This window comes from Ambystoma mexicanum, chromosome 2p (assembly GCF_040938575.1).
Source record: "Ambystoma mexicanum isolate Mex_15411 chromosome 2p, UKY_AmexF1_1, whole genome shotgun sequence".
Lineage (NCBI taxonomy): Eukaryota > Metazoa > Chordata > Amphibia > Caudata > Ambystomatidae > Ambystoma > Ambystoma mexicanum.
The window spans coordinates 1144907225-1144932553 of NC_090923.1; the positions used below are offsets into that span (position 1 = coordinate 1144907225).

The 25329-nt window shown below is 46.6% G+C and overlaps 1 protein-coding gene across 1 annotated transcript in view; it reads left to right on the forward strand.

Annotated features, from left to right (window-relative positions):
* The window catches only part of SMC1A (structural maintenance of chromosomes 1A), a 642162-nt gene that overhangs the window by 175594 nt on the left and 441239 nt on the right, over positions 1 to 25329 (forward strand). The window contains exons 8-10 of the mRNA XM_069645240.1: positions 23214 to 23296; positions 24141 to 24348; positions 24904 to 25089. Coding sequence (XP_069501341.1) covers positions 23214 to 23296; positions 24141 to 24348; positions 24904 to 25089 — 477 coding nt within the window. The remainder of the gene's footprint in view (positions 1 to 23213; positions 23297 to 24140; positions 24349 to 24903; positions 25090 to 25329) is intronic.

The window sequence follows — 25329 nt, forward strand, 5'->3', positions numbered from 1 at the left end:
CCTAGTCAGCACGGCATTAAGTTCCCACGCCGGGGCTGGAGCCTGCACCACCAGGAACGAACGAAATAGTCCCTTGACAAACTCATTAACCAAATGGTGACACCATGGGGACGACCATCACAGAGATCTGGTGTAGCGGGAGATAGCCGCCAGATGAACTTTGATGAAGGCATGGGCCAGTCCTGCTTTGGTCAACGACAGCAAATACGGTAGCACCTGCGGAGCCGTGATTCGTAGAGGGTCGATCTTTTGTGCACAGCACCAGACGGCGAACCGCTTCCATTTATGTTCGTAGCATTTGAGTAGATGATGCTCTGGCCTTGGCAAGTACCTCCATGAAGTCCGCTTGTTGCTCGTAACCCCGAACTCTAATGCTACAGGAGCCAGGCCCTCGGGTTCAGCGATTCTGGGTTGTGGTGCAGAATTGCACCTCCTTCTCTAGCTAGAAGATCTGCGACCCCCGTGAACTTGACTGGAGGGGACGCTGACATGTCGAAGGTCTGGGTACCAGATCTGCCTCGGCCACGCCGGTGCGACGAGGATCATCCTGCACCGTGACCGTTTGAGTTGATTGACTAGTCGAAGAAGCAACGGCAACAGAGGGAACACATACAGAAACGGGGCGTCCCAGGGGAATGAGAATGCATCCCCTATGCTCCCCGGCTGGTGAAACCTGCCGGCGGACCTTCAGCATTTGGTGTTCGTCGCTGTTGCAAATAAGTCGATTTGGGGATTACCCCATCTGCTGAACAGGTGATCCACTTGGTGCTGCCGAAGCTCCCACTCGTGGCAAGAGCTCAGCTCCCTGCTGAGCGAGTCAGCGACTGTTCTTCACTCCTGCCAGATGAAATCTGATGAGGAACATCCCCTGGGCGACGGCACAGTGCCATGGGTCCTGCACTTCCCTGGAGAGTGCCGGGGACCTGAGTGTGAACTCCCCACCACCGTATCTGTATCACTCGACGGAAGCTCTTGTCGAGTGTGATCTTGTCCTTGAAGCTTCCTGCTACTTGTATCCAACGGGCATCGAGGATCTCATGTAGGGGACACATCCATAGCCCGGACAGCCGAATGAGGTAGATGCATGACTACATCATGCCGAGCAGTGACTTGAAAGACCTCATCTTGGCGATCTTCAGGGCCAACAGCCGTTGCACCTTGCCCAAGATGGCTGCTATCCTCTCCTCCTACGGAGACGCCAGGCATTAAACTGTGTTGAGTAGAGATCCCAGAAACTGAGCGTTCTGCGATGAAGTCAAGCAGGACTTTGCAAATTTCACTGAGAACCTCAGATCCGTCAGTAGGCAAACGGTCCTCGCTGTGTGGTCAACAGTGATCTCCTTTGAGCTGGCCCAGATGAGCCAGTTGTCCAGATAGGGGTAGATGTGAATCCCCCTTATTCGCACCTGCGCTGCCACTGGCACCAGGCATTTGGTGAAGACTCTTGGCGCTGACTTCAATCTGAAGAGAAGGGCCTTGAATTGGTAGTCCTTGACTTGAACCACGAAGCGCAGGAACTTGCGGTGCCCCTTATGGATGGGGATATGAAAGTATGCATCCTCAAAGTCCAGCGACGACAGGAAGTCCCCCTCTTCCAACTGCCCGAGAACGTGCTGAAGAGTGACAATGCAGAACTTTTGGGACTTGATGTATTTGTCTAGTCGACGAAGGTCGAGGATGGGCCTCCAGCCCTCGGTCTTCTTTTTGACGAGGCAGTACCTTGAGTACACTCCGGAGCCTCTTTGGGACAAGTTCTATCGAACCTTTCCGTCCCAAACCTACAGCAGCAGGTAAGGGACGTGGTTCTCCTGCCGGGCCACCGTTGGTATTTGGGGACACTTGCGTTGAAATTCCAGGGTGTGTCCGTGGGCGAGAGCGTCCAGCACCCAACGGTCACTGGAGGATGGTCTTACACACGCTAACTAATTTCGTCAGCCGGCCTACCACTGGGGTGCTCGGGCGGGGGCCAGATGCCACAGCCGGTTCAATCCTGCTTGGACGTTGAAAGGCTGCCCTGGGGACCCTGGCGACAATGACGTCCTCCTCCGAAGGCCTTGGAGTGGCCCCTGTTGGTCTCTTGGGTCGAAGAACTGGAGAGCTGGCGGTAAGAGGACCCCCATCCAAACCCTTTGGAGGATCCTGAGGCCCGAAAGGACGGCTTCCGCTGCGGAAGAGTGCCCAAAGCACGCAACGTCTGTCTGTATGGCTTAGAAAGACTCATCCACAGCCTTCCCGAACAAATTGTCCTCGTCAAATGGCATGTCCAGCACCTTCGACTGAACCGCCGAAAGGTGGTGGCCTTGAGCCAGCCGCGACGAAGTCAAACGCTGTTGCCCACTTGACGGAACCCTGCATCAGTGATGTCCGTGGCCACATTGCTGGCGTGGTCTGACGCAACCTCACCTTCCTGTAGGATCTCAATGCTTCTGAGCTCTTGTCGTCAGGGAGGAAGTCCAGGATGGGAGCGATCTTGAACCACAACTCCCGGTCGTAACGAGCCACGAGGACGTTGGCGGCATTGATGGTAGTCGCAGCAGAATATATGACCCGTCGTCCCATGGCATTTAACTTCTTGCCCTTGTTGTGGGGTGGAGGCCGCCGAGGCCAAACCACCCACGGACTATTTCCTGGCTGCCTCGGACACCAGAGAGTCCAGAGAAGGCTGGGCCCGTAAGCACTCGGGCACGGAGTCTGGCACCCTGTACTTCTTCTCAATATGATCCCTTTTCCCCGGAGCCGTGGAAGGGTTCTTCATGAGAGCCAAACCTTCGTCCCAAATGTCTTCCAGGAGTGGGACTGAGAGGATGGTCTTCCTCTTCGCCTCCCTGCGCTGATAAAAGGCCTTCCTTCGGAGCAAGCTGAAAAAGTTTTGACACTCTGGAGATCGAGTGGAACAAGCCAATCTCGTCCGGCAGTGAAGATCTGGGTGGTGCTCCCCTAACACGCCGTCGTCGCCTGTGCCGTGGACACTGTGTCCGGATTCATCTCATCTCTCGGGGGAGAGGGGTAGTGAAAGGGAGCAAGGAGGTGGAGGGTGTTCTCTCTTCGCTGGCACAATAGGCATCCTTGTCTGAATCTCAGAGACCAACGTATGTAGTGCCGAGAGGATGTCCACCGAAAGCATTATAAGGGGGTACCTGAGGTGTAGGCGGCAGCAGAGGTGTCGGCGGAATAGGTTGCTGGGGCACCGGCTATGAGCCCAGGCCCCCGTCGCCCTGCTGCTCTTACTCTGTGTCCTCGCCGTAGTCACCTTCGTCATCACCTTCCTCTGCGCACTCGTCGCAGCAGGGCCTGCTCCCTACGTTACCCTCCTGGACGGTTTGTAGACGGATGAGCTCAGTACCCTGGCAGCCCACTACCCCCCTTCTTCCCACCTTTTTTGTATTCAGCAGTGAAGGTCTCGGGAGATGACGGGCATCTTCTTCTCCATGGTATTCTCAATGGGCTGGAACGCAGCCTACCTCCTGGGAGGAAGGGAGACCCTGGTCTTAGTCGCGTCTTGTGGTGCTGCATCGGAGAGACCACCCCCCCCCCCCCCCGATTGGAAGGTTGGGCCTTCGCCGGGTGCACCTGGGCCTTCACGGTCGGGGCCGGAAACTTGTCCTGCTTGGCCTTCTCCTTAGGGGGAGGATCCGATCCCTGCTCCCCCTGAGACCTCTCCGGTAGGGCGGACTTGGGGCTCTCCTTGAGCTTGCCCAGATGATCCGACTTCCTCATGGCCTAAGATCCTGAGCGTTGACTGGTGACAGGCTGGAGACATGGAACGCGCCCTGGCCGCCGAGGAGCATGTCGCAACGGCTCTCCCAGTGGCAGTGGACTCGCAGTGCTTAGCCTTATGTTGGACCCCCGCAGGCGGGGTTTCCCTCAAAGGTCTTAGAAGCCTGCTCAGCCTTCTTGGAACTGGGAGAGGCATGCTGCTGGAACCCACCCAGAGCCGAGGCCTTGGCCTGTAGCCACTCATTCAGCCGCCTGTGCCAATCCTTCATGCGAGGGGTCATCTCCTGGCAAAATGCACAATCTTCCTCCTTGTGTCGGGTACAGGCAGTAAAGGCATTGGGAATGCTTGTCCGAAAAGACATTCCGTGAGCCACAGCTGGAGAAGATCTTGAACAGGGGAGCTCAATCCTTCTCCTTCAACATGGTCCACGCGGCGTAGGCCTGAAAGAATCTTCTGGAATCCTCCACTAAGAAATTCACCCTTGAGGGGCACTGAAGAATCTGAAAACGGGGCCCCCTTAATCGTATAGGTTGATCGATGGAGCACAAGGCTCGATTGACCAAAAAATAGTGTAATACTCTTCCACAAGCACAGTAGAAGCACGAGAGCTAAACATGAGGACTGCCAACACTTGAACGTGCGGTAAAAATCTGAAGATGGCTGACAGAGGAGGGGCTTGGGTAGAGGGCAGTCATTGGCTGGGGCCAGTATGACCCAGAGCTCAGTGATTGGTTATTAGGAGAAAGGCAGTTCAGAAATTAAACAGATTTTTTCTTTACCGAGGATTCCCAGCCTGACGGGGAATATTCATGAGCATGTGAATCCATGGCAGACCCCATGCTGGAGAATTAAAACTGTCTCAGAGGGCAAACAAATCTCGAACTGCATCCTAAAGAACAATCTTGATGCAGCGGGTAACGCAGGACGCATCATAGCGCAGGGAATGCTCATTAAGCGGCATGCCTGGCTTAGGCAGTCAGGGATGATTGTCACTCTTAAATCTCTTGGGCAGTTAACGGACCTTATTCCCAACGGGGTTCTCCAAACTCTTAAGATTTTGGGGGCCAGGGTGCGCAACGCTCCTTAGGCTGCTACTCTGGGAGGACAGTCCTCATCCTGGGGCCAGTCACAAGGCCAAGGTTCCTCATCCAACTTTTAAAGAGGGAATAAAAGAGACTGAGGTAGAGGAAGAACCTCACCAGGAGAGGTCACCTCCCATGCCACTCCAGTAGGAGGCCGAATCAGTGAATTCACCCACCCATGGGAGAGGATAACATCGGACAAATGGATGTTGTCCACCGTGGCAGGTGGCTATTGTATAGAGTTATTGCCCCACCCTACCGCCTGCCAAGACAGAAGATGACAGCAGAAGAACAAACGATACTGCTGGACAAAATATAGGCATTACTCGACAAGGACGCCATAGAGATTGTCCCGGCAAATGAGGTAAACAAGGGTATTTATTCAACTTACTTCCTTGTGCCACAGAAATACCTTACCATGCGCCTAGTACTAGATCTGCGCCCTGCAAACAAATGCAAACCACAAAAGTTTTGTATGACCACGCTCCAGGAGTTGATTCCACTCCTGAAACAGGACATTGGACATGAAAGATAAATGCTTTCATATTTCAGTGCACCCTGCGCACAGAAAATAGCTGTTTCTCAGGATGGCGGGAGTACACTACCAGTTCAACGGATTCCTATTCGGCATTGCCTCAGCACCAAGAGTATTCATTATCAAAGTGCTTGCAGTAGTAGCGGCACGCCTGCGCAGAAGGTCCATCCCAGTATACCCTTATCTGGACTGGCTAATCACCGGGGAATCTCCTCAAATTTGTAAGTTAAATACGCAAAAGACAAACCTTCAATCTGGGTTTCTCCATTGTTGGGGAGAATTCTCAGAAATGTGCTAATTCCTCTCTACCTTGGAGACCCCCAGCACTTTTGCTACACTCTAGGACTTTTTTGATTTTCAACCTGGAGAGAGTGGCATTTTTCCAACTCATGTATTTTACTGTGATATAAACTGTTTCTTTTGGTCTTGGAGTCTGACAAACTCCATAGGCATCATCTTTTTACATTGTGACACACAGCACCTTCAGTGCAGTGGCACAGGGAAGTCTTCGATTTCCCAAAGGTTTAAACACCTTCTCTTGGATAAACTGTTTCCAAGAGCCATAGAGTGAATTTAACTTTCTAGACCCAGCACACACTATCTTACCATAGGGTGCTGGAGTGTTTACTTAGTATCCTTTGTCTAGTTGCTCATGTAACAATTTTGTTACCCTGTCTACAATGAATGGCTGGTGGCAGTGGTTTACTTTTAACTACCATTGGGAGTTTTTACCGCGGGCTGCGTTCGCAACTGCGGTAAAGCACCCATGGGTGCCCATTTTGTCATAATGGCCCCGGTCGTCTTTTTTTCACCATTTCTTGCTGGAAAGGTCCTTGAGATTTACTCTGCGTGCCAAATCAGGTTTGGTCCCTTTGTCATTTTTGTCTTTGGCAGGATTCACGAGTGAAGCCCGCTTCTGGCTCCAGTGTGTCTGGTAGGAGCGGGAAGTGAGAGAGGTGCCCGAAACTCCCTGTGCTTAATCCCCTTGGTTACAGCCACCCTGCTGTGTGATTGACAGCTAGGCTGGAATGAATGGGAGAAACCTGCATAAAAGGCAAGGATTTTTGGCTTGGAAGACAGTCTACCACTGGACGATAGAATCCGAAGAAGAACTTGGAAGAGACGCCTGCTGCAACTCCTGGACCTTTGGTTTGCCCGGTGAAGCCCTGCTGCTGTGCTGAAGCTCCGAATTTACCTCGACTAGAGAAGCCCTGCAAGGACGACTTCTCCCCTTGAGTTGGTGGGACCAATCAACTCCAAAGTGAACTCGTTTGGGCATCCTCTCGAAGCTGGCTGTACTTCTGCTGCTGGAACCGAAGTGCCAGGGAGAGGAACACCAAATCGAGTGGATCGCTTAAGTCAGACCCGACCGCTAGGAAGATCCTCCGGACTTCCCTGAGTGCTGGACCCTAGAAGCAAGGAAAGTCTGCAGTTGTATCCAAGAACCGCGGTGTTGCTATTTGCTGTCAGACGTGAGGAGCTGAAACGCCAATGAATTGAAGTTTGCCCTTTGCTGTCGCTGACTGTCCCATTGTGTTGCAGGAGTCCCCAGAAGGCTTCCGTCTTGTACCCACGACTGAGGCTTAGGAAAAAAAGGATCTGCAGAGCCACACAAGAACAGAAGCGAGCTGGGACCATTTCTTCTAACCAAAGGTACTGGAAAGTCTTAGAGAACTTAACCTTTGTTGTGTAGCCTTACTTGTTCTCAGTTGAGACCTGTCTTGGTTGCTCCTGTAAAGTTGCTTGCATCTTCTACACCTCACAAGCCTCCCAGCCTGTGGCCCTTCTTTGATTCTGCTTTTTCTACAAAGACTTCTAAAACATTCTGCAAGACTTTTACTTACCTGCTAGAAGTGCTTCAGCTCACCTACACTTTTGCCCAATTGACATCGGCTGGCCTGGCTCCCTGAATGCCTTTTCGCTCCTATGAATGTGTTTTTTTACTTTCCTTCCAGGAAAGGGTTAACTTACTTTGCATTTGGGGGTTAAAAAGTACTTACCTGCTTAAGAATATTTGTGTGATCTCTTGTCTTATGCTGAAACCTCTTTACTTTGACAATCATCTCAGTATTGCTCTAAATGTACAAGTGATATATTCATGTCTACAGTGTCCTAGCTATTTGTCATAGTGATTTCCAGCCTTTAGCAGCAATGGTACACTCCTATGTTATTTTTGACAGAAGTGTTTTTCCAAAATGAAAGTTTAGCTGCAGTCTGGACTTGCTTACAGACTGGCCTGAGCTAGACATGTTTGAACAAACGAATAGTCCTATTCTGCGCTTAAACTTGAAGAAATATACAAAGAACATTTTGTTCTGTACAGAATTGATCTGTTTTGAAATAAAGATCTCTTAAAAATAAAAACCTCGACACATGATTCCCCGCTTATAATTTTCAGCGGCTCTTCAGGAGGTGTAATTTACAATGGTCTTTTTGAGCATGTGTTGATTTAACACATTTCTTTTCAGGTGAAAAGAAACCTTATTTGTTGGCTTGTATTAGTTTCATACAATTAATTTAGTTGACATTGGTCATTTTGGACATGTATTGCTTTCATACATTGTCTTTCAAGTGAATGGAGACCTCTTCTGTTGGTATGTATTGGTTTCATACAGTAGATTTCACTTTCATAAAGTTCATGCATTAGCTTGATTTGAGGTATGCAGCATTGCCTTAATGGTAGTATCACAACCCTCACCCAAAGCCCCCTCTGGCAAACCCATTGGCCAGGTGGAGTCAGGAGTTGGGCCTCTAGAACCTGGCATCCTCTTCAAAAGCCCTCATGGGGCCAGTCCTGGCGCCTATGGCGCCAGGCTCATACACCATGAAAAACAATGTGCTTGGGAACTACTTTATTGTATTGTCAGCCAACATGGAGGCATCCACATAGCTTGGTTCCTAAGAACTAAGCTATGCGGTCTAGTGTTTTGGGTGTGGTAGCCTATGGACTACTTTACCTGGACTATTTTGTTGGGGCTATTTAAAGCACACCCAAGCAAGACCACACGCTTCGCGTTACTTTGCAGCTTGCAACGTGACGCTCACCGTGTCCAGCTATTCCCTCGAACCTCGGAGAAGCAGAACCTGCAAGGAGACAAAAGGAACATCATTAGCAGCAGCATCTTACCTGCAGTCTTCATCTTTAAACACTCGCAGCTACTGAGAACAGCTTCCTCGAATCTGCATGCCTCCCGGACAGAACGACCTGAAAAAGGAAGATCGAGGCAACATTAAAGAAAGCAGTAGAGACATTTACAAATTACGAACTGCTCAAAAGGCTTACCTGGCTGGTCACCTCTCGGCTGGCACCACTCCGGAAATTCCACTTGCGCTGAAGAACACCGCGACCTACCAGGAAGGAAAACACAGGTTAGCAAAGACAAGACTTCACAGCGCTGCGCATAGCGCTTACTTACCGCATCATAGCGCTCTTAATGTGCCATCATTTACCAGCGGGGCTCAAACAAGCCAGTTCGCCGCACGGAAGCTCTGCATACCTAAGGGAGAAAAAAGACTTTTTAAACAAAGAAAGGCATGCAGGATAGCAACAAAACTAAAGAACAGCAATAAGACCTACCTGAACAATATCAAACGGGCCGGCGTCAGTGAAGTAACTGGACCGCACTCTCCCATGAAAGACCACGCGCCCCTGCAAAGAAGGAAGGACGGAGAGCATGCCCAATTCTACCACAAGGCAGAACCTTCCCCGCAGACCACATCAGGGCAAAGCTGCGAAGCATACCAGCGAGTAGCCCGGCTGGGTGGCGTCCCTGTGGATACCAGGTGAGCGTAACACGTAGCTAATGTATGGTATACCCTCTAAAATGAAGACGGAACAATATTTGGCGTGTCACTATGAAATAAACATAAATATGTCAAATAAGAAAAAGTACTCCCTGGTTAATTGCTCATTGATGTTGAGGTCTTGGATTAGAGTCAATTTGAAAATGTGGGTGCCGTAGGTGGCATTCCTAAAGTTGAATGAGCATATTGGTTATTTATAACTATTGGAGTATAGTTCTCTAGTGTAGCCTATAATGCTAAAAGGTTGATTAGCTAATTGTTTTTAAAAAAAAGGCTTACCTGATAATAGAATGAAAAGTTGGCGATCAGTATAGTGCTCGCGGTTCGATTGCTGTGAGTCTAGAAAATAATGGCCGCCTTAAATAGTGCGTGTTGACGCCATCGCGTATGTAAGCGCGATGACGTCAGTCGCACGTATGGCGGCCATCTTGGATTGGTTGTCATGCTAGTCTAACGGTAAATGAAATGTCAATTTAACTAGTGTGAAATTACCATGTTGATGAATTTTAGTATTAGGGTAAGTAAATTTGCATGTGACAGGACCCTAAGATTGATTTATCATCGTTTTAGGTGATGCCATTCCAAATATCCATTAGTGTTGACAAAGCTGAACTTTTTACATAGAGAAACAGAATAAAGCATAATAACAAAATTACAAAATATCATAGTCGAATCAAAAAGACAGATATGCTGAACTGTTTGTATGCTGAACAATATGATAGGACATGATGATAATGTTACAAGGAAACCTTGGATATGTTTAGAAATAATTTGACAGACTGTAACAGTAAGAGGAACAGTCAAGTTGTACTTTATATTGTTTTTAGAAAGTGAAATAGCTCCTGGTCGCAATTTAAGCCTGAATGACTGGTATCCATATTGCAAATCCATTTGGCTTCTTGCTTTCTGAGTTGTTGTTCTACATTGCCCTCTCGTGGGGGAGGACATAGCTTTTCAATACCAAAAAACCTGAGATCTCTTAATTGTTCTCAATTGTTCTTGGTTGTGGGCTTGCAGAAAATGCATGGCTTTAGGTGATCTTGGGTCATGATTTTGAATTGCTCCGATGTGATCGCTGATTCTTGTCTTAAGTTGTCGAATTGTGCTTCCTATATATAGAAGATGGCATGGACATTTTATTGCATAGATAACGTATCTGCTGTTGCAGTTGATCAAATGTTGTATTTTTGTTTGTGTACCGTTGGTCTTGAGGATGGCAGTTTTGGCGTTCTGAGTATTTGCACATTGTGCATTGACCACACTTCTAGTTCCCTCATAATGGTGATTGTGTCCACATTGTTTCTGGTATTTTTACTGTGGGTTTTTGTCTCTGAAAATGGGATGGACTAAGTTTGTCTTTGAGATTTTTGGCTTTACGGAAAGTGATTAAAGGACGATCTAGTCATTTTTGCAGATGCAGATCTACCTTTAGAATGTTCCAATTATGTTGAAGGATCCTTTTGATTTTTTTTTTTGGTACTGTACGTGGCGAGAAAACATATTTTGTGTTGTGAACTGGTAGTTGTAGATTGTCTTTTGTCTTGTAAGAGCTGTGTTCTGATTCTGTTGTAGGTCTTGTGATAGCTTCTTGTGATCAGATGTTGACTGTATCCTCTTTCTTAAGTTGTGCATGGTTTTTGATGCACGTTTGGTGAATTCTTCATTAGTAGTGCAGTTCCTCTTTATTCTTAACATTTCTCCATAAGGGATGTTGTTGGTGACATGAATAGGATGATTGCTTGTTGCTTGAAGTAAGCTGTTTGCAGCTGTTGGTTTTATATACATCGTTTTGTGGATCATGTTTTCTATATATATAGGGTGATGTCCAAAAAGTTGATTTGTGATTGACTGTATTCAGTGGTGAGTTTCAGATTGTAAGTGTTGTTGTTAAGGTGTTGGAAATAGTCTGAATTCTGGGATGGTGCTGTTCCAAATCATAATGTCGTCAATGTAACAACCCCAGAAAATGACGTTGTTATGATGGGTGAAAGATGGATGTCGCCATGTGTGCTCCAGTTCATAATGCCCCATATACAAGTTGGCATAAGATGGGGCATATGTGGCACCCATGGCGGTTCCTTGGATCTGTATAATTGTTGGTTGAATGTGAAAATATTGTTGTTCAAGGTAAAGTATAACATTTCTAAAATCATCTGGTTCTGCTCATAAAATATGGATCTTGTTTTTAAAAAGTATTCTGTTGTGCATAGTCCCTTACTGTGGAGAATGCTTGTGTAGAGTGCGGAAACATCCATTGTAATGAGTCAGTAGTTATTTGTCACCTGAGGGTGTAGGAAGTGTCTGTGTGCCACCCCAAATGGGTATTTGCTGATTTAGAGAAACAAAGTGTCTATTTGGGGTGTATTTGTGTTACTATTAAATTGCCCCTTCTGAAAAAGGCTTATTCAAACTAACTTAAATTAATAATTGTTTAATCAAGAAACCTTTAGCATAAGTGTTTATTTGGATACTTGTCACTTTGAATCTGTGTAACTCCACTTCTGCTCACATTTAACCCTATTAAGATAAGCCTGGCTGCTCAGCCACACTACCAACACGTGTAGTACAGACTTATACCAAAGGTTGCGTTCCTATTGCCAGGAGGTCAAGATTGTTGTAGTGCACCCAAAGGGTACTGCTCCAACTCTTGCCTAACATACATCAACTAGAAAAAATAGTCTAGTACCCAGCCAAATATAACAATTTCTAGGGGCTATTCTAAATGCAAAGCAGGAGCTTGCATTCCCCTCAAACGAGAGAGTACAAAATATGCTGTTGCAGGTACATTAATACAAGGTTGGTCGCCAGATAACTGTACGCAAAGGAATGCGTTTGCTCGGGATGATGGCCTCTTGCATTCATTTAGTTCCTCACGCCCACCTGCATCCAATGCAGGAATGGTTAGCGAAACACTAGTCTCAGGCAATCGGTCAGTGGGACGATCTAGTGGTTGTTTCGCTAACCCTGGTACAGGCTCTTCGATGGTGGTCCAGGGACAACCTGCTAAGAGAAAAACCCTTAGGCGTTCCACCAGCGCAAGCGATTCTAACTACAGACTCCTCATTTGCCTGATGGGGAGAGGGTCTCACTTCTTTCAACACATAGCCCACGGCCAGTGGACACGTGCTACAGCCCAAAGACCTATCAACTTCCTGGAACTCTTCGCAGTCCTCAAGGCTCTTCAAGCCATTCAACAACATCTCAAGGATCAAACGGTGCAGGTCCTCAGACAGCACCACGGCCATGTTCTATCTGAACAATCAGGGGGGCACACACTCTCAAAGTCTGTCCAAGCTATCCCAAAAAATATTGAAGTGGGCACTCAAGCGGAACATGTTATAACATCTCAACATGTTTCGGGGGAACTCCATTCCCAGGCAGATACCCTCAGCAGACACCCTCTATCACAAGAACATGAGTGGCAACTCGACAGATATCCTAGACAGAATATTCTCACTATGGGGTCACCCACACTAGACTTGTTCGCCACAAAGCTAAACACGCAATGCCCAGACTTCGGGTCCAGGTTTCCCCAGCCGTGGTCCAAAGGAAAAGCGCTGTGGATGAACTGGTCGGGGAAATTTGCTTGCGCGTTTCCCCCGACACCATTCCTGAGCAAGATGGTGCACAAGATGCATCGGGAACAAGTAACCCTGATCCTGGTTTCTCCTATGTGGGCGAGCCATTCTTGGTTTCCACATCTGCTCAAGCTGGCGATGTCCGTCCCAATCAAGCCCCTGTGCCCATGCAACATGTTGACATAAAACAAAGGGGCATCCCTCCACCCACAATCAATGAACTTGGCAGCTTGGCTCCTGAAGTCCTACAGTTTGGCCTCTTGAACCTTCCACAAAGGTGTGTGGATATCCTCAAGAGGCACGAAAACCCAACACCAGACACTTGTTTTAATAAGTGGAAACGATTTGTGGTATGGTGCACATCACAATCACTGAGCCCTTTAGAATGTTCTCCAGATAGCATTTTACACTACATGCTTTACTTACTAGACTCAGCCTAGTATTTAATTCCCTAAATGTGCATCTGGCGTTTCTATCCGCTTGCACCACTTCACAGAACAAGGTGTCCTGGTGGAAAGTCCCTGTCATTAAGGTATTCATGAAAAGGGTAAAGAGGCTTTAACCGCCATTTCCAACCCTCCCCCGGGTTGGGATCTCAATGTTGTGCTCTCTAAGCTCATGGGGGCCACCCTTTGAGCCTTTGCAAAAGGCTAGCCTAACGCATCTAACCTATTAAACTGCATTCCTGGTAGCGGTCACCACCATAAGACTAGTCGGTGAGCTACAGCCTTTATCTGTACAAGACCCCTTTTTCATTATACACAAGGACAAGGTTGTCCTCCGAACACATCCTAGGTTCTCACCTAAGTTCACTTCAAAGATCCATGTAAATCAATCTATAGAACATCCCGTCTGCTTTCAAAATCTACCAAATTCAGGAGAAAGAAGCCTCCGTACACTTGATGTACAGAGGGCGGTCTTGTATTATGTGAAGAAAACAAAACCCCTAAGGAAAACAGACCAACTCTTTGTTTCCATAGCGCCTGGTAGAGAAGGCGTTCACATATCAAAAAGGACCATATCCGGATGGATAGTCCAATGCAGACAACTCTGCTATTCCCTATCCAAGAAAGTTCTACCTTTCACACCTAAAGCACACTCAACCAGAGCTACAGGAGCTCCATTGGCTTTCGTGCAAACGTCCCTCTGCAAAGCTGCTACATCGATCTCCGTCCATCCGTTCACACAGCATTGTTGTATTGACAGACACTCTAGGCAAGCGGTCCTAAAACAACTCTTAGCTGCTGTACCTTCTAACTTCCTACCCCCTTCTCCAGATACTGCTCGCTAATCTATGCAGAGCATGTGATCTAAGCAGATCCACAAGCTCCAGAAGGGATACATTACTCACCGTAATCGTATTTATGGTGCTTGTAGCTGCTTAGATTCACATGCACCCACCTACTGGCGCATAGATGTTTTTCTGGGTTATCGCTATTTCCTCTTTATCACATCTGTACTCGCGCTACACTTCCTGCAACCTCATGTCAGAAACAAACCATCTGAGGGACCTCGACACGTGAAGGACCATGGGTACAGTACACGTCACATTAGGGATAGTATTAATAAACGCTCCCTGTTGACGTCCGTTTTGGAGTTTCAAAAACAAATCTTGTAGTAATCTGCGACTTCCACTAGATTTCTGACTATGCAGAGCGTGTGAATCTAAGCAGATACAAGCACCAGAAATACGATTGCTTTGAGTAATGTATCCCTTTTGTAACTTTTTAACCTTGCACACATCTTGCAATGCAGTACAATGGGGCACTTTTCTATCACCGTAGCCTTTTACGCTTGGGATTTTTGATTACGTTTATATGGGTCTATGGACAACCTGGTGGCAGCAATTCTGTTTTTACAATGTTTGTGTTATTTCTGGTGTGCATATTTGTGTTTACCATGTATGGCTACTAAACATGCCCTAAAATGGCCACACCACGAGATTTTCACTTGTTCTTTGGCCATATTTTAGTTTCACCTTCTTCCTGCCTTGCTAGGCAGGAAATCCCATAAAAGGTCATGCACTTTCCCGGGAAAGTGATGCCTTTTTGTGTGCGTTTATGTCCAAGAAGGGGTGGGAGAGACTGTCTGGTCCCACTCCACATCCATGAAGCCAGTGAGTGTAGGTATGGATGGGGCATGAGTGAAATAGTTGTCTGATTGGACAAATACTGGCTGCTTGAATGGTGCAGATCCATACCATTGGTGGGTTTTGACTTCCTTCCAAGCTGGATTTTGGATAAGTGGACTCCTGCAGCCATTTCTTTAAATCGGAATTGGAGCCAAGAAACCCTTGTTGAAGAACAGCCGACTGACTATCCGAAGAAGACTCCCAAAGAGGCCCAGCATCTCTTCCTGCGCCTGGCCCGGTGAAGCCTGTTGGACTACTGGATCTGCGCAGGCCCTGCGAGGTGCTGCAACCCCTGGACTGGTGGGACCAACCAGTCTCGACGGGTTCTCGAGGATCCAGCCGTCCTGAGCCTTAGGGAGTGTTCCTGGACCACCCGTTGGACTGTCCGGCTCTCCAGTGGGCTACCTTGATAGAACCGTCACGGTTCCATCTTTGAAGGCAGAACCTTGGTGTTCGGCGGCTTGTGATGTCACCTTCCTGCCGAATTTCAGCTTCTTATCCTCAAGGGATCTTGTCCTGGATGGACTGCTACAACGCGACTGGATGGACACCCGTCTGTGTGGTGGCCGTTGCTGTAACTCTGCTTCTCCCTTCTGTGAAGTGTCTTGAAGAGGACTGTATCAGTGCATTCTGCATTTCCCCATCGTCTAGGGTTTCACTCTGCTCCTGGACCTGACTGGAAGAATCCTTGCAGCTCCTCTGCACCTCTCACCAGAACCAACTGCTGGAAATGCAACCTCCAGCGCAAAGCATTTGTCTCCCCCCCTGTCCTCCATAGGATAACATTGAGAACACGTCACTTTGTATCCGTCCATTCCACTGCTTTTTGATCGTCAAAAGTGAGCAGTAAAACCTGAAAGATGAGAACAGTTTACTTGCCTATTAACTTAGATGCATCTCTGCTTTTGAACAATTGCCAACACAAGTAACCTACCTGCTACAGATACATTCTGGGGAGAAGCATTGTGACCTTTGTGCACACTGCCCCTCTTTATGGGATCGGACTGCTGAAGCTAGCGAACATCATTTGGGACTTGGTTCCATCTTGCTGCATCACTATACTTACCTCTTTTATTGATTTGTCATTGAATGCATTTTAAGAATCTATGGTGACTATACATATGTTTGTGTTGTGTGATATTCTCACCTGCTTATTTCATGTTTTAGTGTGTTTTTAAGGCCTAGAATAAATTCTGTATTTTTATACTTTCCTGTCTATATTGAATTATAGTGTGACCTCATTGTGTTCCCCTGACACCAGTCTCGCACCCGAGAGCCGGTCCAATAGCACAGCGAGTAGAACGCTTGCTGTGACATCTGTGCAGAGCCTGCCGACGCAGGTTCGAATCCCGGCAGGGCCACACTCAGCCTTTCATCCTTCCGAGGTCGATAAATGAGCACCACACATTGTGGGTAATAAGCTGCGCTCAGATGCCTGAGGGTTTGTAGCGCTATATAAATGCTAAAATGAAACTAACTAAAACTAGAATAGCCTTGACTGCTCTCCATTGCTACCTTAATTGGGTTTTGGCTAACCTCTCAGACTTACCCTGTTCACCAACTAGGGTGGCCTCCTAAAAATGTGTCCACCAGGCCAGATTCCAGAAATCCATCTTAACAGTGATGACATGAGGAGCGTCTGGCCAAGCACATGCTAGGACCTCATCACTGCTATGGCACATATTGGTCTTTTTCCATTAAGAGGTGAAAAATTCATGAGTTGTGAGGTTAACAGCATGTCACTTACCTGCATTTTTTATTTGGCAAGTGACTATTTCTTGGGCGCTCAATCTCTCATACCAAGGCCTTTAAGTTCAATTCTTTATTTTAGTATGCATGGTAAACGAGTTAAGAGCCATGACCATTATTGACTCTGTGTCCAAGGTCTGTAGTAGGACTCAGTGGACCAGGGCTGTAACATAGCCACTTTGAGAGCAACTCGGATGTGGTTCACAAAGGACAGCAAACCAATCCAGGACAGGTATTGCCATTGATAATGTGGGATGTCTGATTGTTAGGTAAGATGTTCATAGTAATGACATCTTCCTGACCTGTGTCATCCCCAGAACCTTTTGATTTTACTGGTGGATTATTTTTCCTTATACCTCTGTGAGTGGGAACCTTTTGCCACACTCACAGAATCTTTTATGGGTGTCATTTTTAAGACACTCCATAGTGTCTTTTAAAAGTTATCATCTTTGACAACTGTTTTGCAATATGTGCCTATTGTTGCTGAGTTGCCCTAGGGGCTCCCCTTTTAACTTTCTCTGGCTAACCTTCTGAGAACTACAGTTTCCAAGGGTAGAAAGGATCTTTGGATCCCTTTTTACATTTTATTTGGTGAAACCAGCACACCCCACCTTATGTGGAGTGCTGGGGAGATGTAATGTATCCCCTTTCACACTAAAACTGTAACAATTCTGTTACAGGGACACACTTGCCTTGAATGGCTGGTGGCAGTGACACCTTTTATTTATTAGGTGCACCTTTACCTTGGGCTGTGTGCACAGCCATGTTTAAGGCACCCATGGATGATCATTTTATGAAAATGGCCCCTGCCTTGTTTTTTCGCCATATTAGTGTTCCTTGTCTTTCCTTGTTCCTTCCCCTGACATCCAGGACGGGAAATTCCTTTGTGTGTTTTTTTTTTTTTTAATCTTCGATGGGTGTCCTGTGCTTGTAAAGGCAGGAAGCAAGGGAGGAGTCCAAAACTCTACAGCCCTTTGTCTTCTAGCCTGAGTGCGAGATTCCAGTTCAAAGTAGAAGGCTGGCTGTCCTGAAAGGATTGCCAACCCCCCCAACTTTGAATGTTGCAAGGCTGTTGGATTGGCTGGGTTTCTGCATAAGAGTCAGATCCTGGAAGCTGAAGAGGTAGTCGACCACTAGAACTAAAACCGAAGAGGAAGAATTTGCGGCTGAGAAGAGTTCCAGTGACCGGAGAGCCTGCTGTGTAACCGGAGCTTGCTGTAGCCCTTCCTTCCAATCAACCTGGGGACTCAAATGACCCTGACCCAGAGCCTGGTGACACACGAACTCAAGAAGACCTGCCCTTTGAGCCATCCCATGCCGTGCTGCGGCCTAGCGGGCTGCAATACCCTGGGACCTGGAGCCATTGTACGGTGTATGGTCTTTAGAATCTCGCTGAAACTTTGTCAGAATACTGCTGGGTCTCAGAGACACGAATCAAGTCAGAAAAGTCCCCTCAGCAGAGTGCTGGACCTTTGTAACGATGAGAATCCGACCAGTGATATGCTGTCGTCTTCTGTGCTCCTGAAAAGGCGCCAAATCCACAGAACCGCATCCAGCCGTGAGGAAAACCTTGCCTAAAGCCTTCCCTGTTGATCCCTGCTGCAAAATCCCTCTAAGGTCCTGTTTTCAGCCACCACGACAAGGAATCTGCCGACTGGGTTTTTGGCTGCAGATCCTGAAGTCGTCCTGCTGAAAAATCTTCCTGTGCTGGCTTGGGTATTTTACCTACCTTAAGCCTTTGTGATTTCTGTATAGCTTTGGGGTGTTTCTGTGATTGAGAGGCTACTCATCCAGTTCACGCAGGCCTTTGCAGCATCCTCCTAGGGTCTCATCTGTGAAGCCCCTGGACCCTTGTAAAATACTTACTTGTTCTAACAGTCTTCCTTAGGAACTCTGCTTTTTGCCACTTAACCTATCTTGACACTGCCTGTTGGACACTAGACCCTAGTGACCCCCCCAACTCCCTCTTCTGCCACTGAGAACACTCGTGCCCCAAGAATAAGGGAAAGTCTTTTAAAGGAGTGGTCCTTTTGCCTAGAAAATAGAATAAGTGTTCAAAAGTTACTTACTGGCAAAAGAAGTTAGTTGGTAACTGTAATTCTGAGAGTGAACAGTTACAAAAGTTCTTACTTAACTTGAATGTGTGTGGCACTATTCTGTAAAGTATGTATCAGGTTAAGTTACTCACCTATGAATTGGTTGTGCCTCTTCACCCAAAAGTAATGCGGTTGGTTTCACTTTATTATGCCTGTTGGGATAATTGTACGAGTGGCCCCAACTGGTTTTTGTACTTATACTCATTAAAGACAGGCCCCAAATTTAATTTTAAGATTTCACCATTTGTTTATTCAGTGTGTGTGCCCTTCTGATTACACTTGTGTCAGCTACATGCCTTTCTCAAATCTGGGCCATAATGGTTTGCATGTCTTAGTTCCTTGTGTGTGGTCTGTTTAGTGTCAATGGGAAAATCCCTACAAGTATCTGGTCTTCCATGGTCCCTGCGTGTCCGGCTCTCATGCTTCACTGAAGCACGAGAAGCCCCAGTTTCTTTTCCATCTTTGTTGTGCTTCTTCCGCTTGTCCTTTTTTTGTGAGTGGCCCCAGAATCCTTGTGAGTGGCCCTGTTGGCAACCCACTAGTCAGCAGCCTTTGCTAATGTTTTGGGATCAATCTCTTTTAAATCAGCCAAGTGCTGTCTCAGCTCAGGAGAGCAGGCATCAAAAATAGACTCTAACAAAAACAGATTCATCATTCCTTCAAAGGTGTTCACTCTGTCCAACCACCTAAGTTTTTCAGACATTCACACACCCAGTTAGCCCAAAGAGTACCATCAGTCTTCTTGAGGGTCCTAAACCTCTTAAGGTACTGGGAAGGAGTTTTCCCAAATCTGGCTATCAAGGCCTACTTCACATTCTCATAATCCTGTCTTTCAAGTTCACCCACCTCCATTACAGCATCATTTGCAATCTGGGGCAGCCTAGACAAAAGCCAAGGAATTGGCTGATTCCCTGTGAGACCTTGCATCCCATGATTGTACTCAAAGGAACCCAACCAATCCAAAATATGAAGTTTCACATCATACATAATCACTGCTTCTTTAGGCAGGCGAGGCCTCCTGGGACAGGAAGACACAGAGGACTCTGGGAGGGAAACAATTTCAAGAGATCATCTTTTCATTTCAAGAGCATGTTGCATTTCCAGTTCCCTGTGCTTGGTGTGCTGATGCTTGGCTTCAGCTTAAGCTTGCAACCTTTTACATTCCAATTAAAGTCTCATTGTTTCAAGTGACACATATCCTGGACTAAGTGTTGGACCTTGTGGTGTCCCAGTGGACACGGCTTGAGGCAAAAGGGCAGTTTGAGGCAAAGAGGGGCTACTATCTGCCGTCTCCGACTCTTCAAAGACATTAGAGTTAGACTCTGAACTATCACCCCAGAAGCAAGGAAAGTTCAAACGGTGTCCAGGAACCACAGTGGTGCTATTAGCGAGAAGCTGAAACCATAAAGTGCCTCTGATCAGAACTTTGGCCATTGCTGCCGCCGACCTTCGAATCGTAGTGGAGTCGTCCTCAGACGTCATCCCTCTTGTCCCACGACTGAAGCCCAGGAACAACAGGATCTGCTATACATCGGGAAAAGAAGCTAGTTGGAATCAATTTCTTCAGACCTAAGGTACTGTGAACTAAGGGGTACTTATCTCTGGCTGTGTAGTTTGCTTGTTCTCAATGGAAACTTGCATATACTGCCTTTTGTAGAAATGATTGCAGCTCTGCCTTTCACAAGCCTCCCAGCTTGTGGCCCAACAGAGATTTCTTTTACAAAAAAACTCTAACATTGTGCAAGACTTTTTACTTACCTTCAAGAAGAACCTTAGCTCCCCTAGACTTTGCTCAAGTGACATTGGCTGTACTGGATCCCTGATACTCTTCTAACCTCAGATTGTGTGTTTTGATCTGTACCTCCAAAATGTCATGCATTCTTTACTTGTATAGCTGGAAAAGGGTTGACCTACATTGCATTGGGGATCAAAATTACTTACCAGTTTGAGAAACTTGTTAACCATTGTTTTCTTCCTTTTGACACCATACTCAGTATTGCTCTAAATGTGTCTGTGATATATTAATGTCCACAGTGTCCTAGTTACTCAAGTCACCTGAGGGTGTAGGAAGTGTCTGTGTGCCATCTCACAAGGGTATCTACTGATTTATTGAAACTGAGTGTGTATTTTGAAGTATATTTAAGTGTCACATGTTTTGCTCCCTTCTAAAGAAGGCTTATTCAACGGTGTTAGGGAGAATTCTCAGACATGTGCCAATTCCCTTCACCTTAGAGACCCCCAGCAACTTTGCTGGATTTTGAGGCTTTTCCCCCACTCTCGTGTTTTTGATGTATGTTTTACATTTGTGTTCTCTGATTATGGAGTTTTAGATCACTCCATAGGCATCATCTTCATGTGTTACACAGCACCCTCAGTGTAGTGACACAGGGATGTCTTTTAGACTTCCCAAAGGTTTAGAAACCTTCTTTGGGATAAACTACTGTTTCCCAGAGAATGTAAAGTGAAATTGACTTTACTAGTCTTTTCCAAATTCATAAACCCAGCACACACCATCTTAAAATGGAGTGCTGGAGGGGTTACCTAGTATCCCCTTTGTCTAAACACTCATGTAGCAGTCAAATGCTACCATTTCCTATTGAAAAGGCTTGTGGCAGTGGTTTTACAACAAACTACGATGTTTTTCCCGACCGCGAACACCATTAGCTAAAAATCACAGGAGCCATGTTTTCCAAGATGGCGCCTTAAGCCCCTTTCTTATTTTTTCGCCATTTCTTTTTGGAAAGGTCCTTCTAGTGTTTATCTCTACGCACCAAACCAGGTTTGGTCCCTTTGTTAGTGCCCCTTTGGCAGGCTTCGGGACTGAAGTTCGCCCTTGGCGTCTTGAGTGTCTGGGGTGGGCAGGAAGTGACGGAGGTGCCCGAAACTACCTGTGCTTAGTCTCTTAGGAGACCCAAATGCACTGTGGCGTGATTGGCTGGATGACTGTCCGGCAGGGACTGCTACCCTGCTTGGTGAGTGACAGCTAGGCTGGAATGAAAAGGAGAAAACTGTTTAAAAGGCGAGTCTCCAGGAGGACTGGAGAGCAGAGTCGACCACTGGAACGAAAGAACCAAAGACAAGCTGAAAGAGGACGGCTGCTGCAATCACTGGACCATTGGTTTGCCCAGTGAAGCCCTGCTGCAGGTCCGAATTGCCAAACACCATTCTACAGAGAAGCTCCTTGAAGAACGGCTTCTTCCTTTGAGTTGATGGGACCAATCAACTCGTAAACCACCAGGATACCATTCTCAAGGCTGGTTAGGATTACCAGGGAGAGGGACACCAGTTTGTGTTCTTGCATCTACAGCTGCTGGAAACTGAAGTAACTCAATTTTGTTTGCTTTCTTCAACGATACCGTGCAGTACAGGAGTCCCCCGACGTCCTCCCTCTTGTCCCCACGACTGAGGCTCAGGAACAGCAAGATCTGCAGGAAACTGCCAAGAACCACGACTTCAGCAACGTTTGTTTTCTTCATAAAAAGGTACTGTGCCAACCTGATTGGGAGAACGCCACTCCCGCAGTGAAAGTTCATGAAACTTTCCCAACTTGCAGGCCTAATCAGCTTGTGACCCCACAAATGATTATTTTTCGCCTAAATGCCTTTACCGTTTGATTCCAGAACTGCTCTTGCCTATCCAGAACACTAGCCCATTGACTTTGGCCTGTCCTATTGACTTGAATTGAACTATTCTGGTGAACTGAAACTATTTGCACTGCTAGAAAGTATATATAATCTATTCTACTTACTTTTGACCTTTTTGCTCACTGCTAAGTAATTGAACTGCCATTTGGCTCCTTTTTCAGGGGCGCTCGAACTGTCTCAAACTTTTGTATTGAAGTGTATTGGTCTATAATATTAAGTTGCCTTCTTCTAGTGAAATGTTTTATAAATGATTGTGTAAATAAATTAATCAGGGTTTTACCAAGAAACCTTGAGTTTAAGTGTCTACTTGAACAACTGTGATTGAAAGTCCTTTGTGAAACTACTTGTACTGCTCACATTCACTCTTGAGGTAAGCCTGGCTGCTCAGCTCGCTACCAACAAACTGTGTGGTACAGACTTATACCAAAGGTTGGTCTTGCTTACACCTGTAGTCCTAATTGTGTGTGGTTGTCCCATAGGGTACTGCATGTAATTCTGCCTAACAGACTGACTGTTTAATTCATAATTGTTTAATCAAGAAACCTTGAGTGGAAGTGTTTATTTGAATACCTGTCGCTGTGAAACTCAGTTGCAACCCTACAGCTCACATTGACCCCTCTTGAGATCAGCCTGGCTGCTCAGTCACTCTACCAACTTGTGGAGTACATACTTATACCAAAGGTTGGGTTAACTATTGCCAAGAGGACAAGGCTGGTGCAGGCTCCCACACGGTACTGCATACAATCTTGCCTAACATCCCAGTCTGTCTCTTTTATTTTCATATCTCCCAATGCACCCTGCTTCCTCCTACTGAAGAACTTTGCTTGTGGTAGTCTTTACTTGTGTGGGTCTGATCTTACCTCTCATCTCTCTCAGGCAAAAATAAAGCAGAAGTTGCGAGAGATCGAGGAGAACCAAAAAAGGATTGAGAAACTTGAGGAATACATCGCCACCAGCAAGTGAGTGTGGCCATAAAAGCTAAGCCATAAACCTTCCAAAGAAACAAATCTCCCACCCTCTACATGTAATGTGAAATAGTCTTGTATAGCGCAACATCTCCAAATGAAGGTCTTGCTCTGCAGTTAGACCCATTTTCCTATCTGCCTGTTAAAATCTACCCCCACCCTTTTGACGATAACTTATAATATTGCTATAGCTCAAATACCACTCGATAGTGAGACAAGGTATTTGGCACCCGCTTTACCCCAAGCAAAGAGCTGGGGCGTGTCTGACTGCAGACAGTACCACCCAAAAATGGTCAATCGATCTCTTGCCACAATGAGCGGCTGTCTGGTAGTTTATGATCAGTCTGTATACCGTCCAGTATTGGCAAATGCCCCACACACCCTTTGATGTTATACCACACATGCTGTATTTCAAGCCCCCCCAGACAGGAAAAAGTATCACACTCTGTTTTGCTGGTGCATTTATGCTCATCCAAAACTTAAGGTCATACTGCCTCCAATAGAATGGCAAAAGCATTCCTTTTTGTCTACCCACTTAGCCCTGTCAAACTCTTTCCGCCAATTGCCCAGTTTGGGAGACTGCAAAATCATATTAACTGAAACCGTAACTAAATCAATGCCAAAGTGACGTGAAACTCCCCTTGTGCATGTGGTATGTGGTATGGCTCTATACTAGTGCTGCCTCTGGATCTGTCGTCCTTCATTATTGGCCTCTCCCCACCCTCCCTCATGGGGCACTCACACTTAATGCTTGATGCCGCCGTGATGTTCTCCCATAACAGTTTATTGTACCCCCATGGTGTCTTTCACAATTCTGTTTAATGGTCTTTCCCCTCAGGCAATCCTTGGATGAGCAGAAGACCCTCGAGGGAGACCTGACTGAGGAAGTGGAGCAAGCCAAGCGGCGAATAGATGAGATCAATAAGGAGCTGAATCAAGTGATGGAGCAGCTGGGAGATGCCCGCATTGACCGACAGGAGAGCAGCCGACAGCAGCGTAAAGCTGAGATCATGGAGAGCATCAAGAGACTTTACCCCGGCTCTGTGGTGAGCAGTCCTTGTTAACAGTTGATAGGTGGACAGGCATTGGAAACTGTGAGCACAAGGCCAAAAATAGAGCAATCATAAAGTTCTTTGAGGGTGTTGCAAGAGGCTGTACCCCAGCAGTTAGACTAAAGGATGGAAGACATAAGGAAGTTTGTGTAAATGCTGCTGAGGTAATGACTAGTATTACGGGGAATGTACTTTGCCAGTTTGTGATTTGACCAGGGAATGGATCATTGTGTTTATAGGTGTAGGGGGTGTGTGAAACCCATGTGCACCCTGGGACAAGTTTATGGAGATTGCCAAGAAGCTCTGATCTGGCACTGCTCTTAAACATAAGTTAAAGTGTCTGATCTTAATTGCCATTAAGGTCAGTTGCCTGCTTGTTACTGTAGAATATTAATGTCTGTGCTATGTATTTTCATCACTTGTAAACTAGTGCTACCCTGTGCTTATTTTGATAGGGGGTGGTGGGGATGCAGTGTTTGAAATGGTGCTGGTGGCAGTAGACTTTACTCTCCTCCCTACCTTTTGAGTAACGCTTTGCTCTTCCCTCAGTATGGTCGTCTGATCGACCTGTGTCAGCCCACCCAGAAAAAGTATCAGATTGCAGTCACCAAAGTGTTGGGCAAGAACATGGATGCCATCATCGTGGACTCTGAGAAGACTGGAAGGGATTGTATCCAATACATCAAGGAACAGCGAGGCGAGCCGGAGACCTTCCTCCCCTTAGACTACTTGGAGGTAAGTTGGACGTGCTCCCTTACATTCAGGTCATCAGTCTTATATAATCTGATCAATAGGAGGGCTAATTAAAGAAAGCATATATGCTAAGGACACTCGCCCGGTGTGTGCGACACAGGACTCTGCGGCATGCTCTACCATAATGTGTAAACGCATTTTGTATCTAGTGAATTATTGCTGATACCAGCTCAAGTACAAATCTCTTGCATATAACTGGATTCATGAATAGTGGCAAAGATG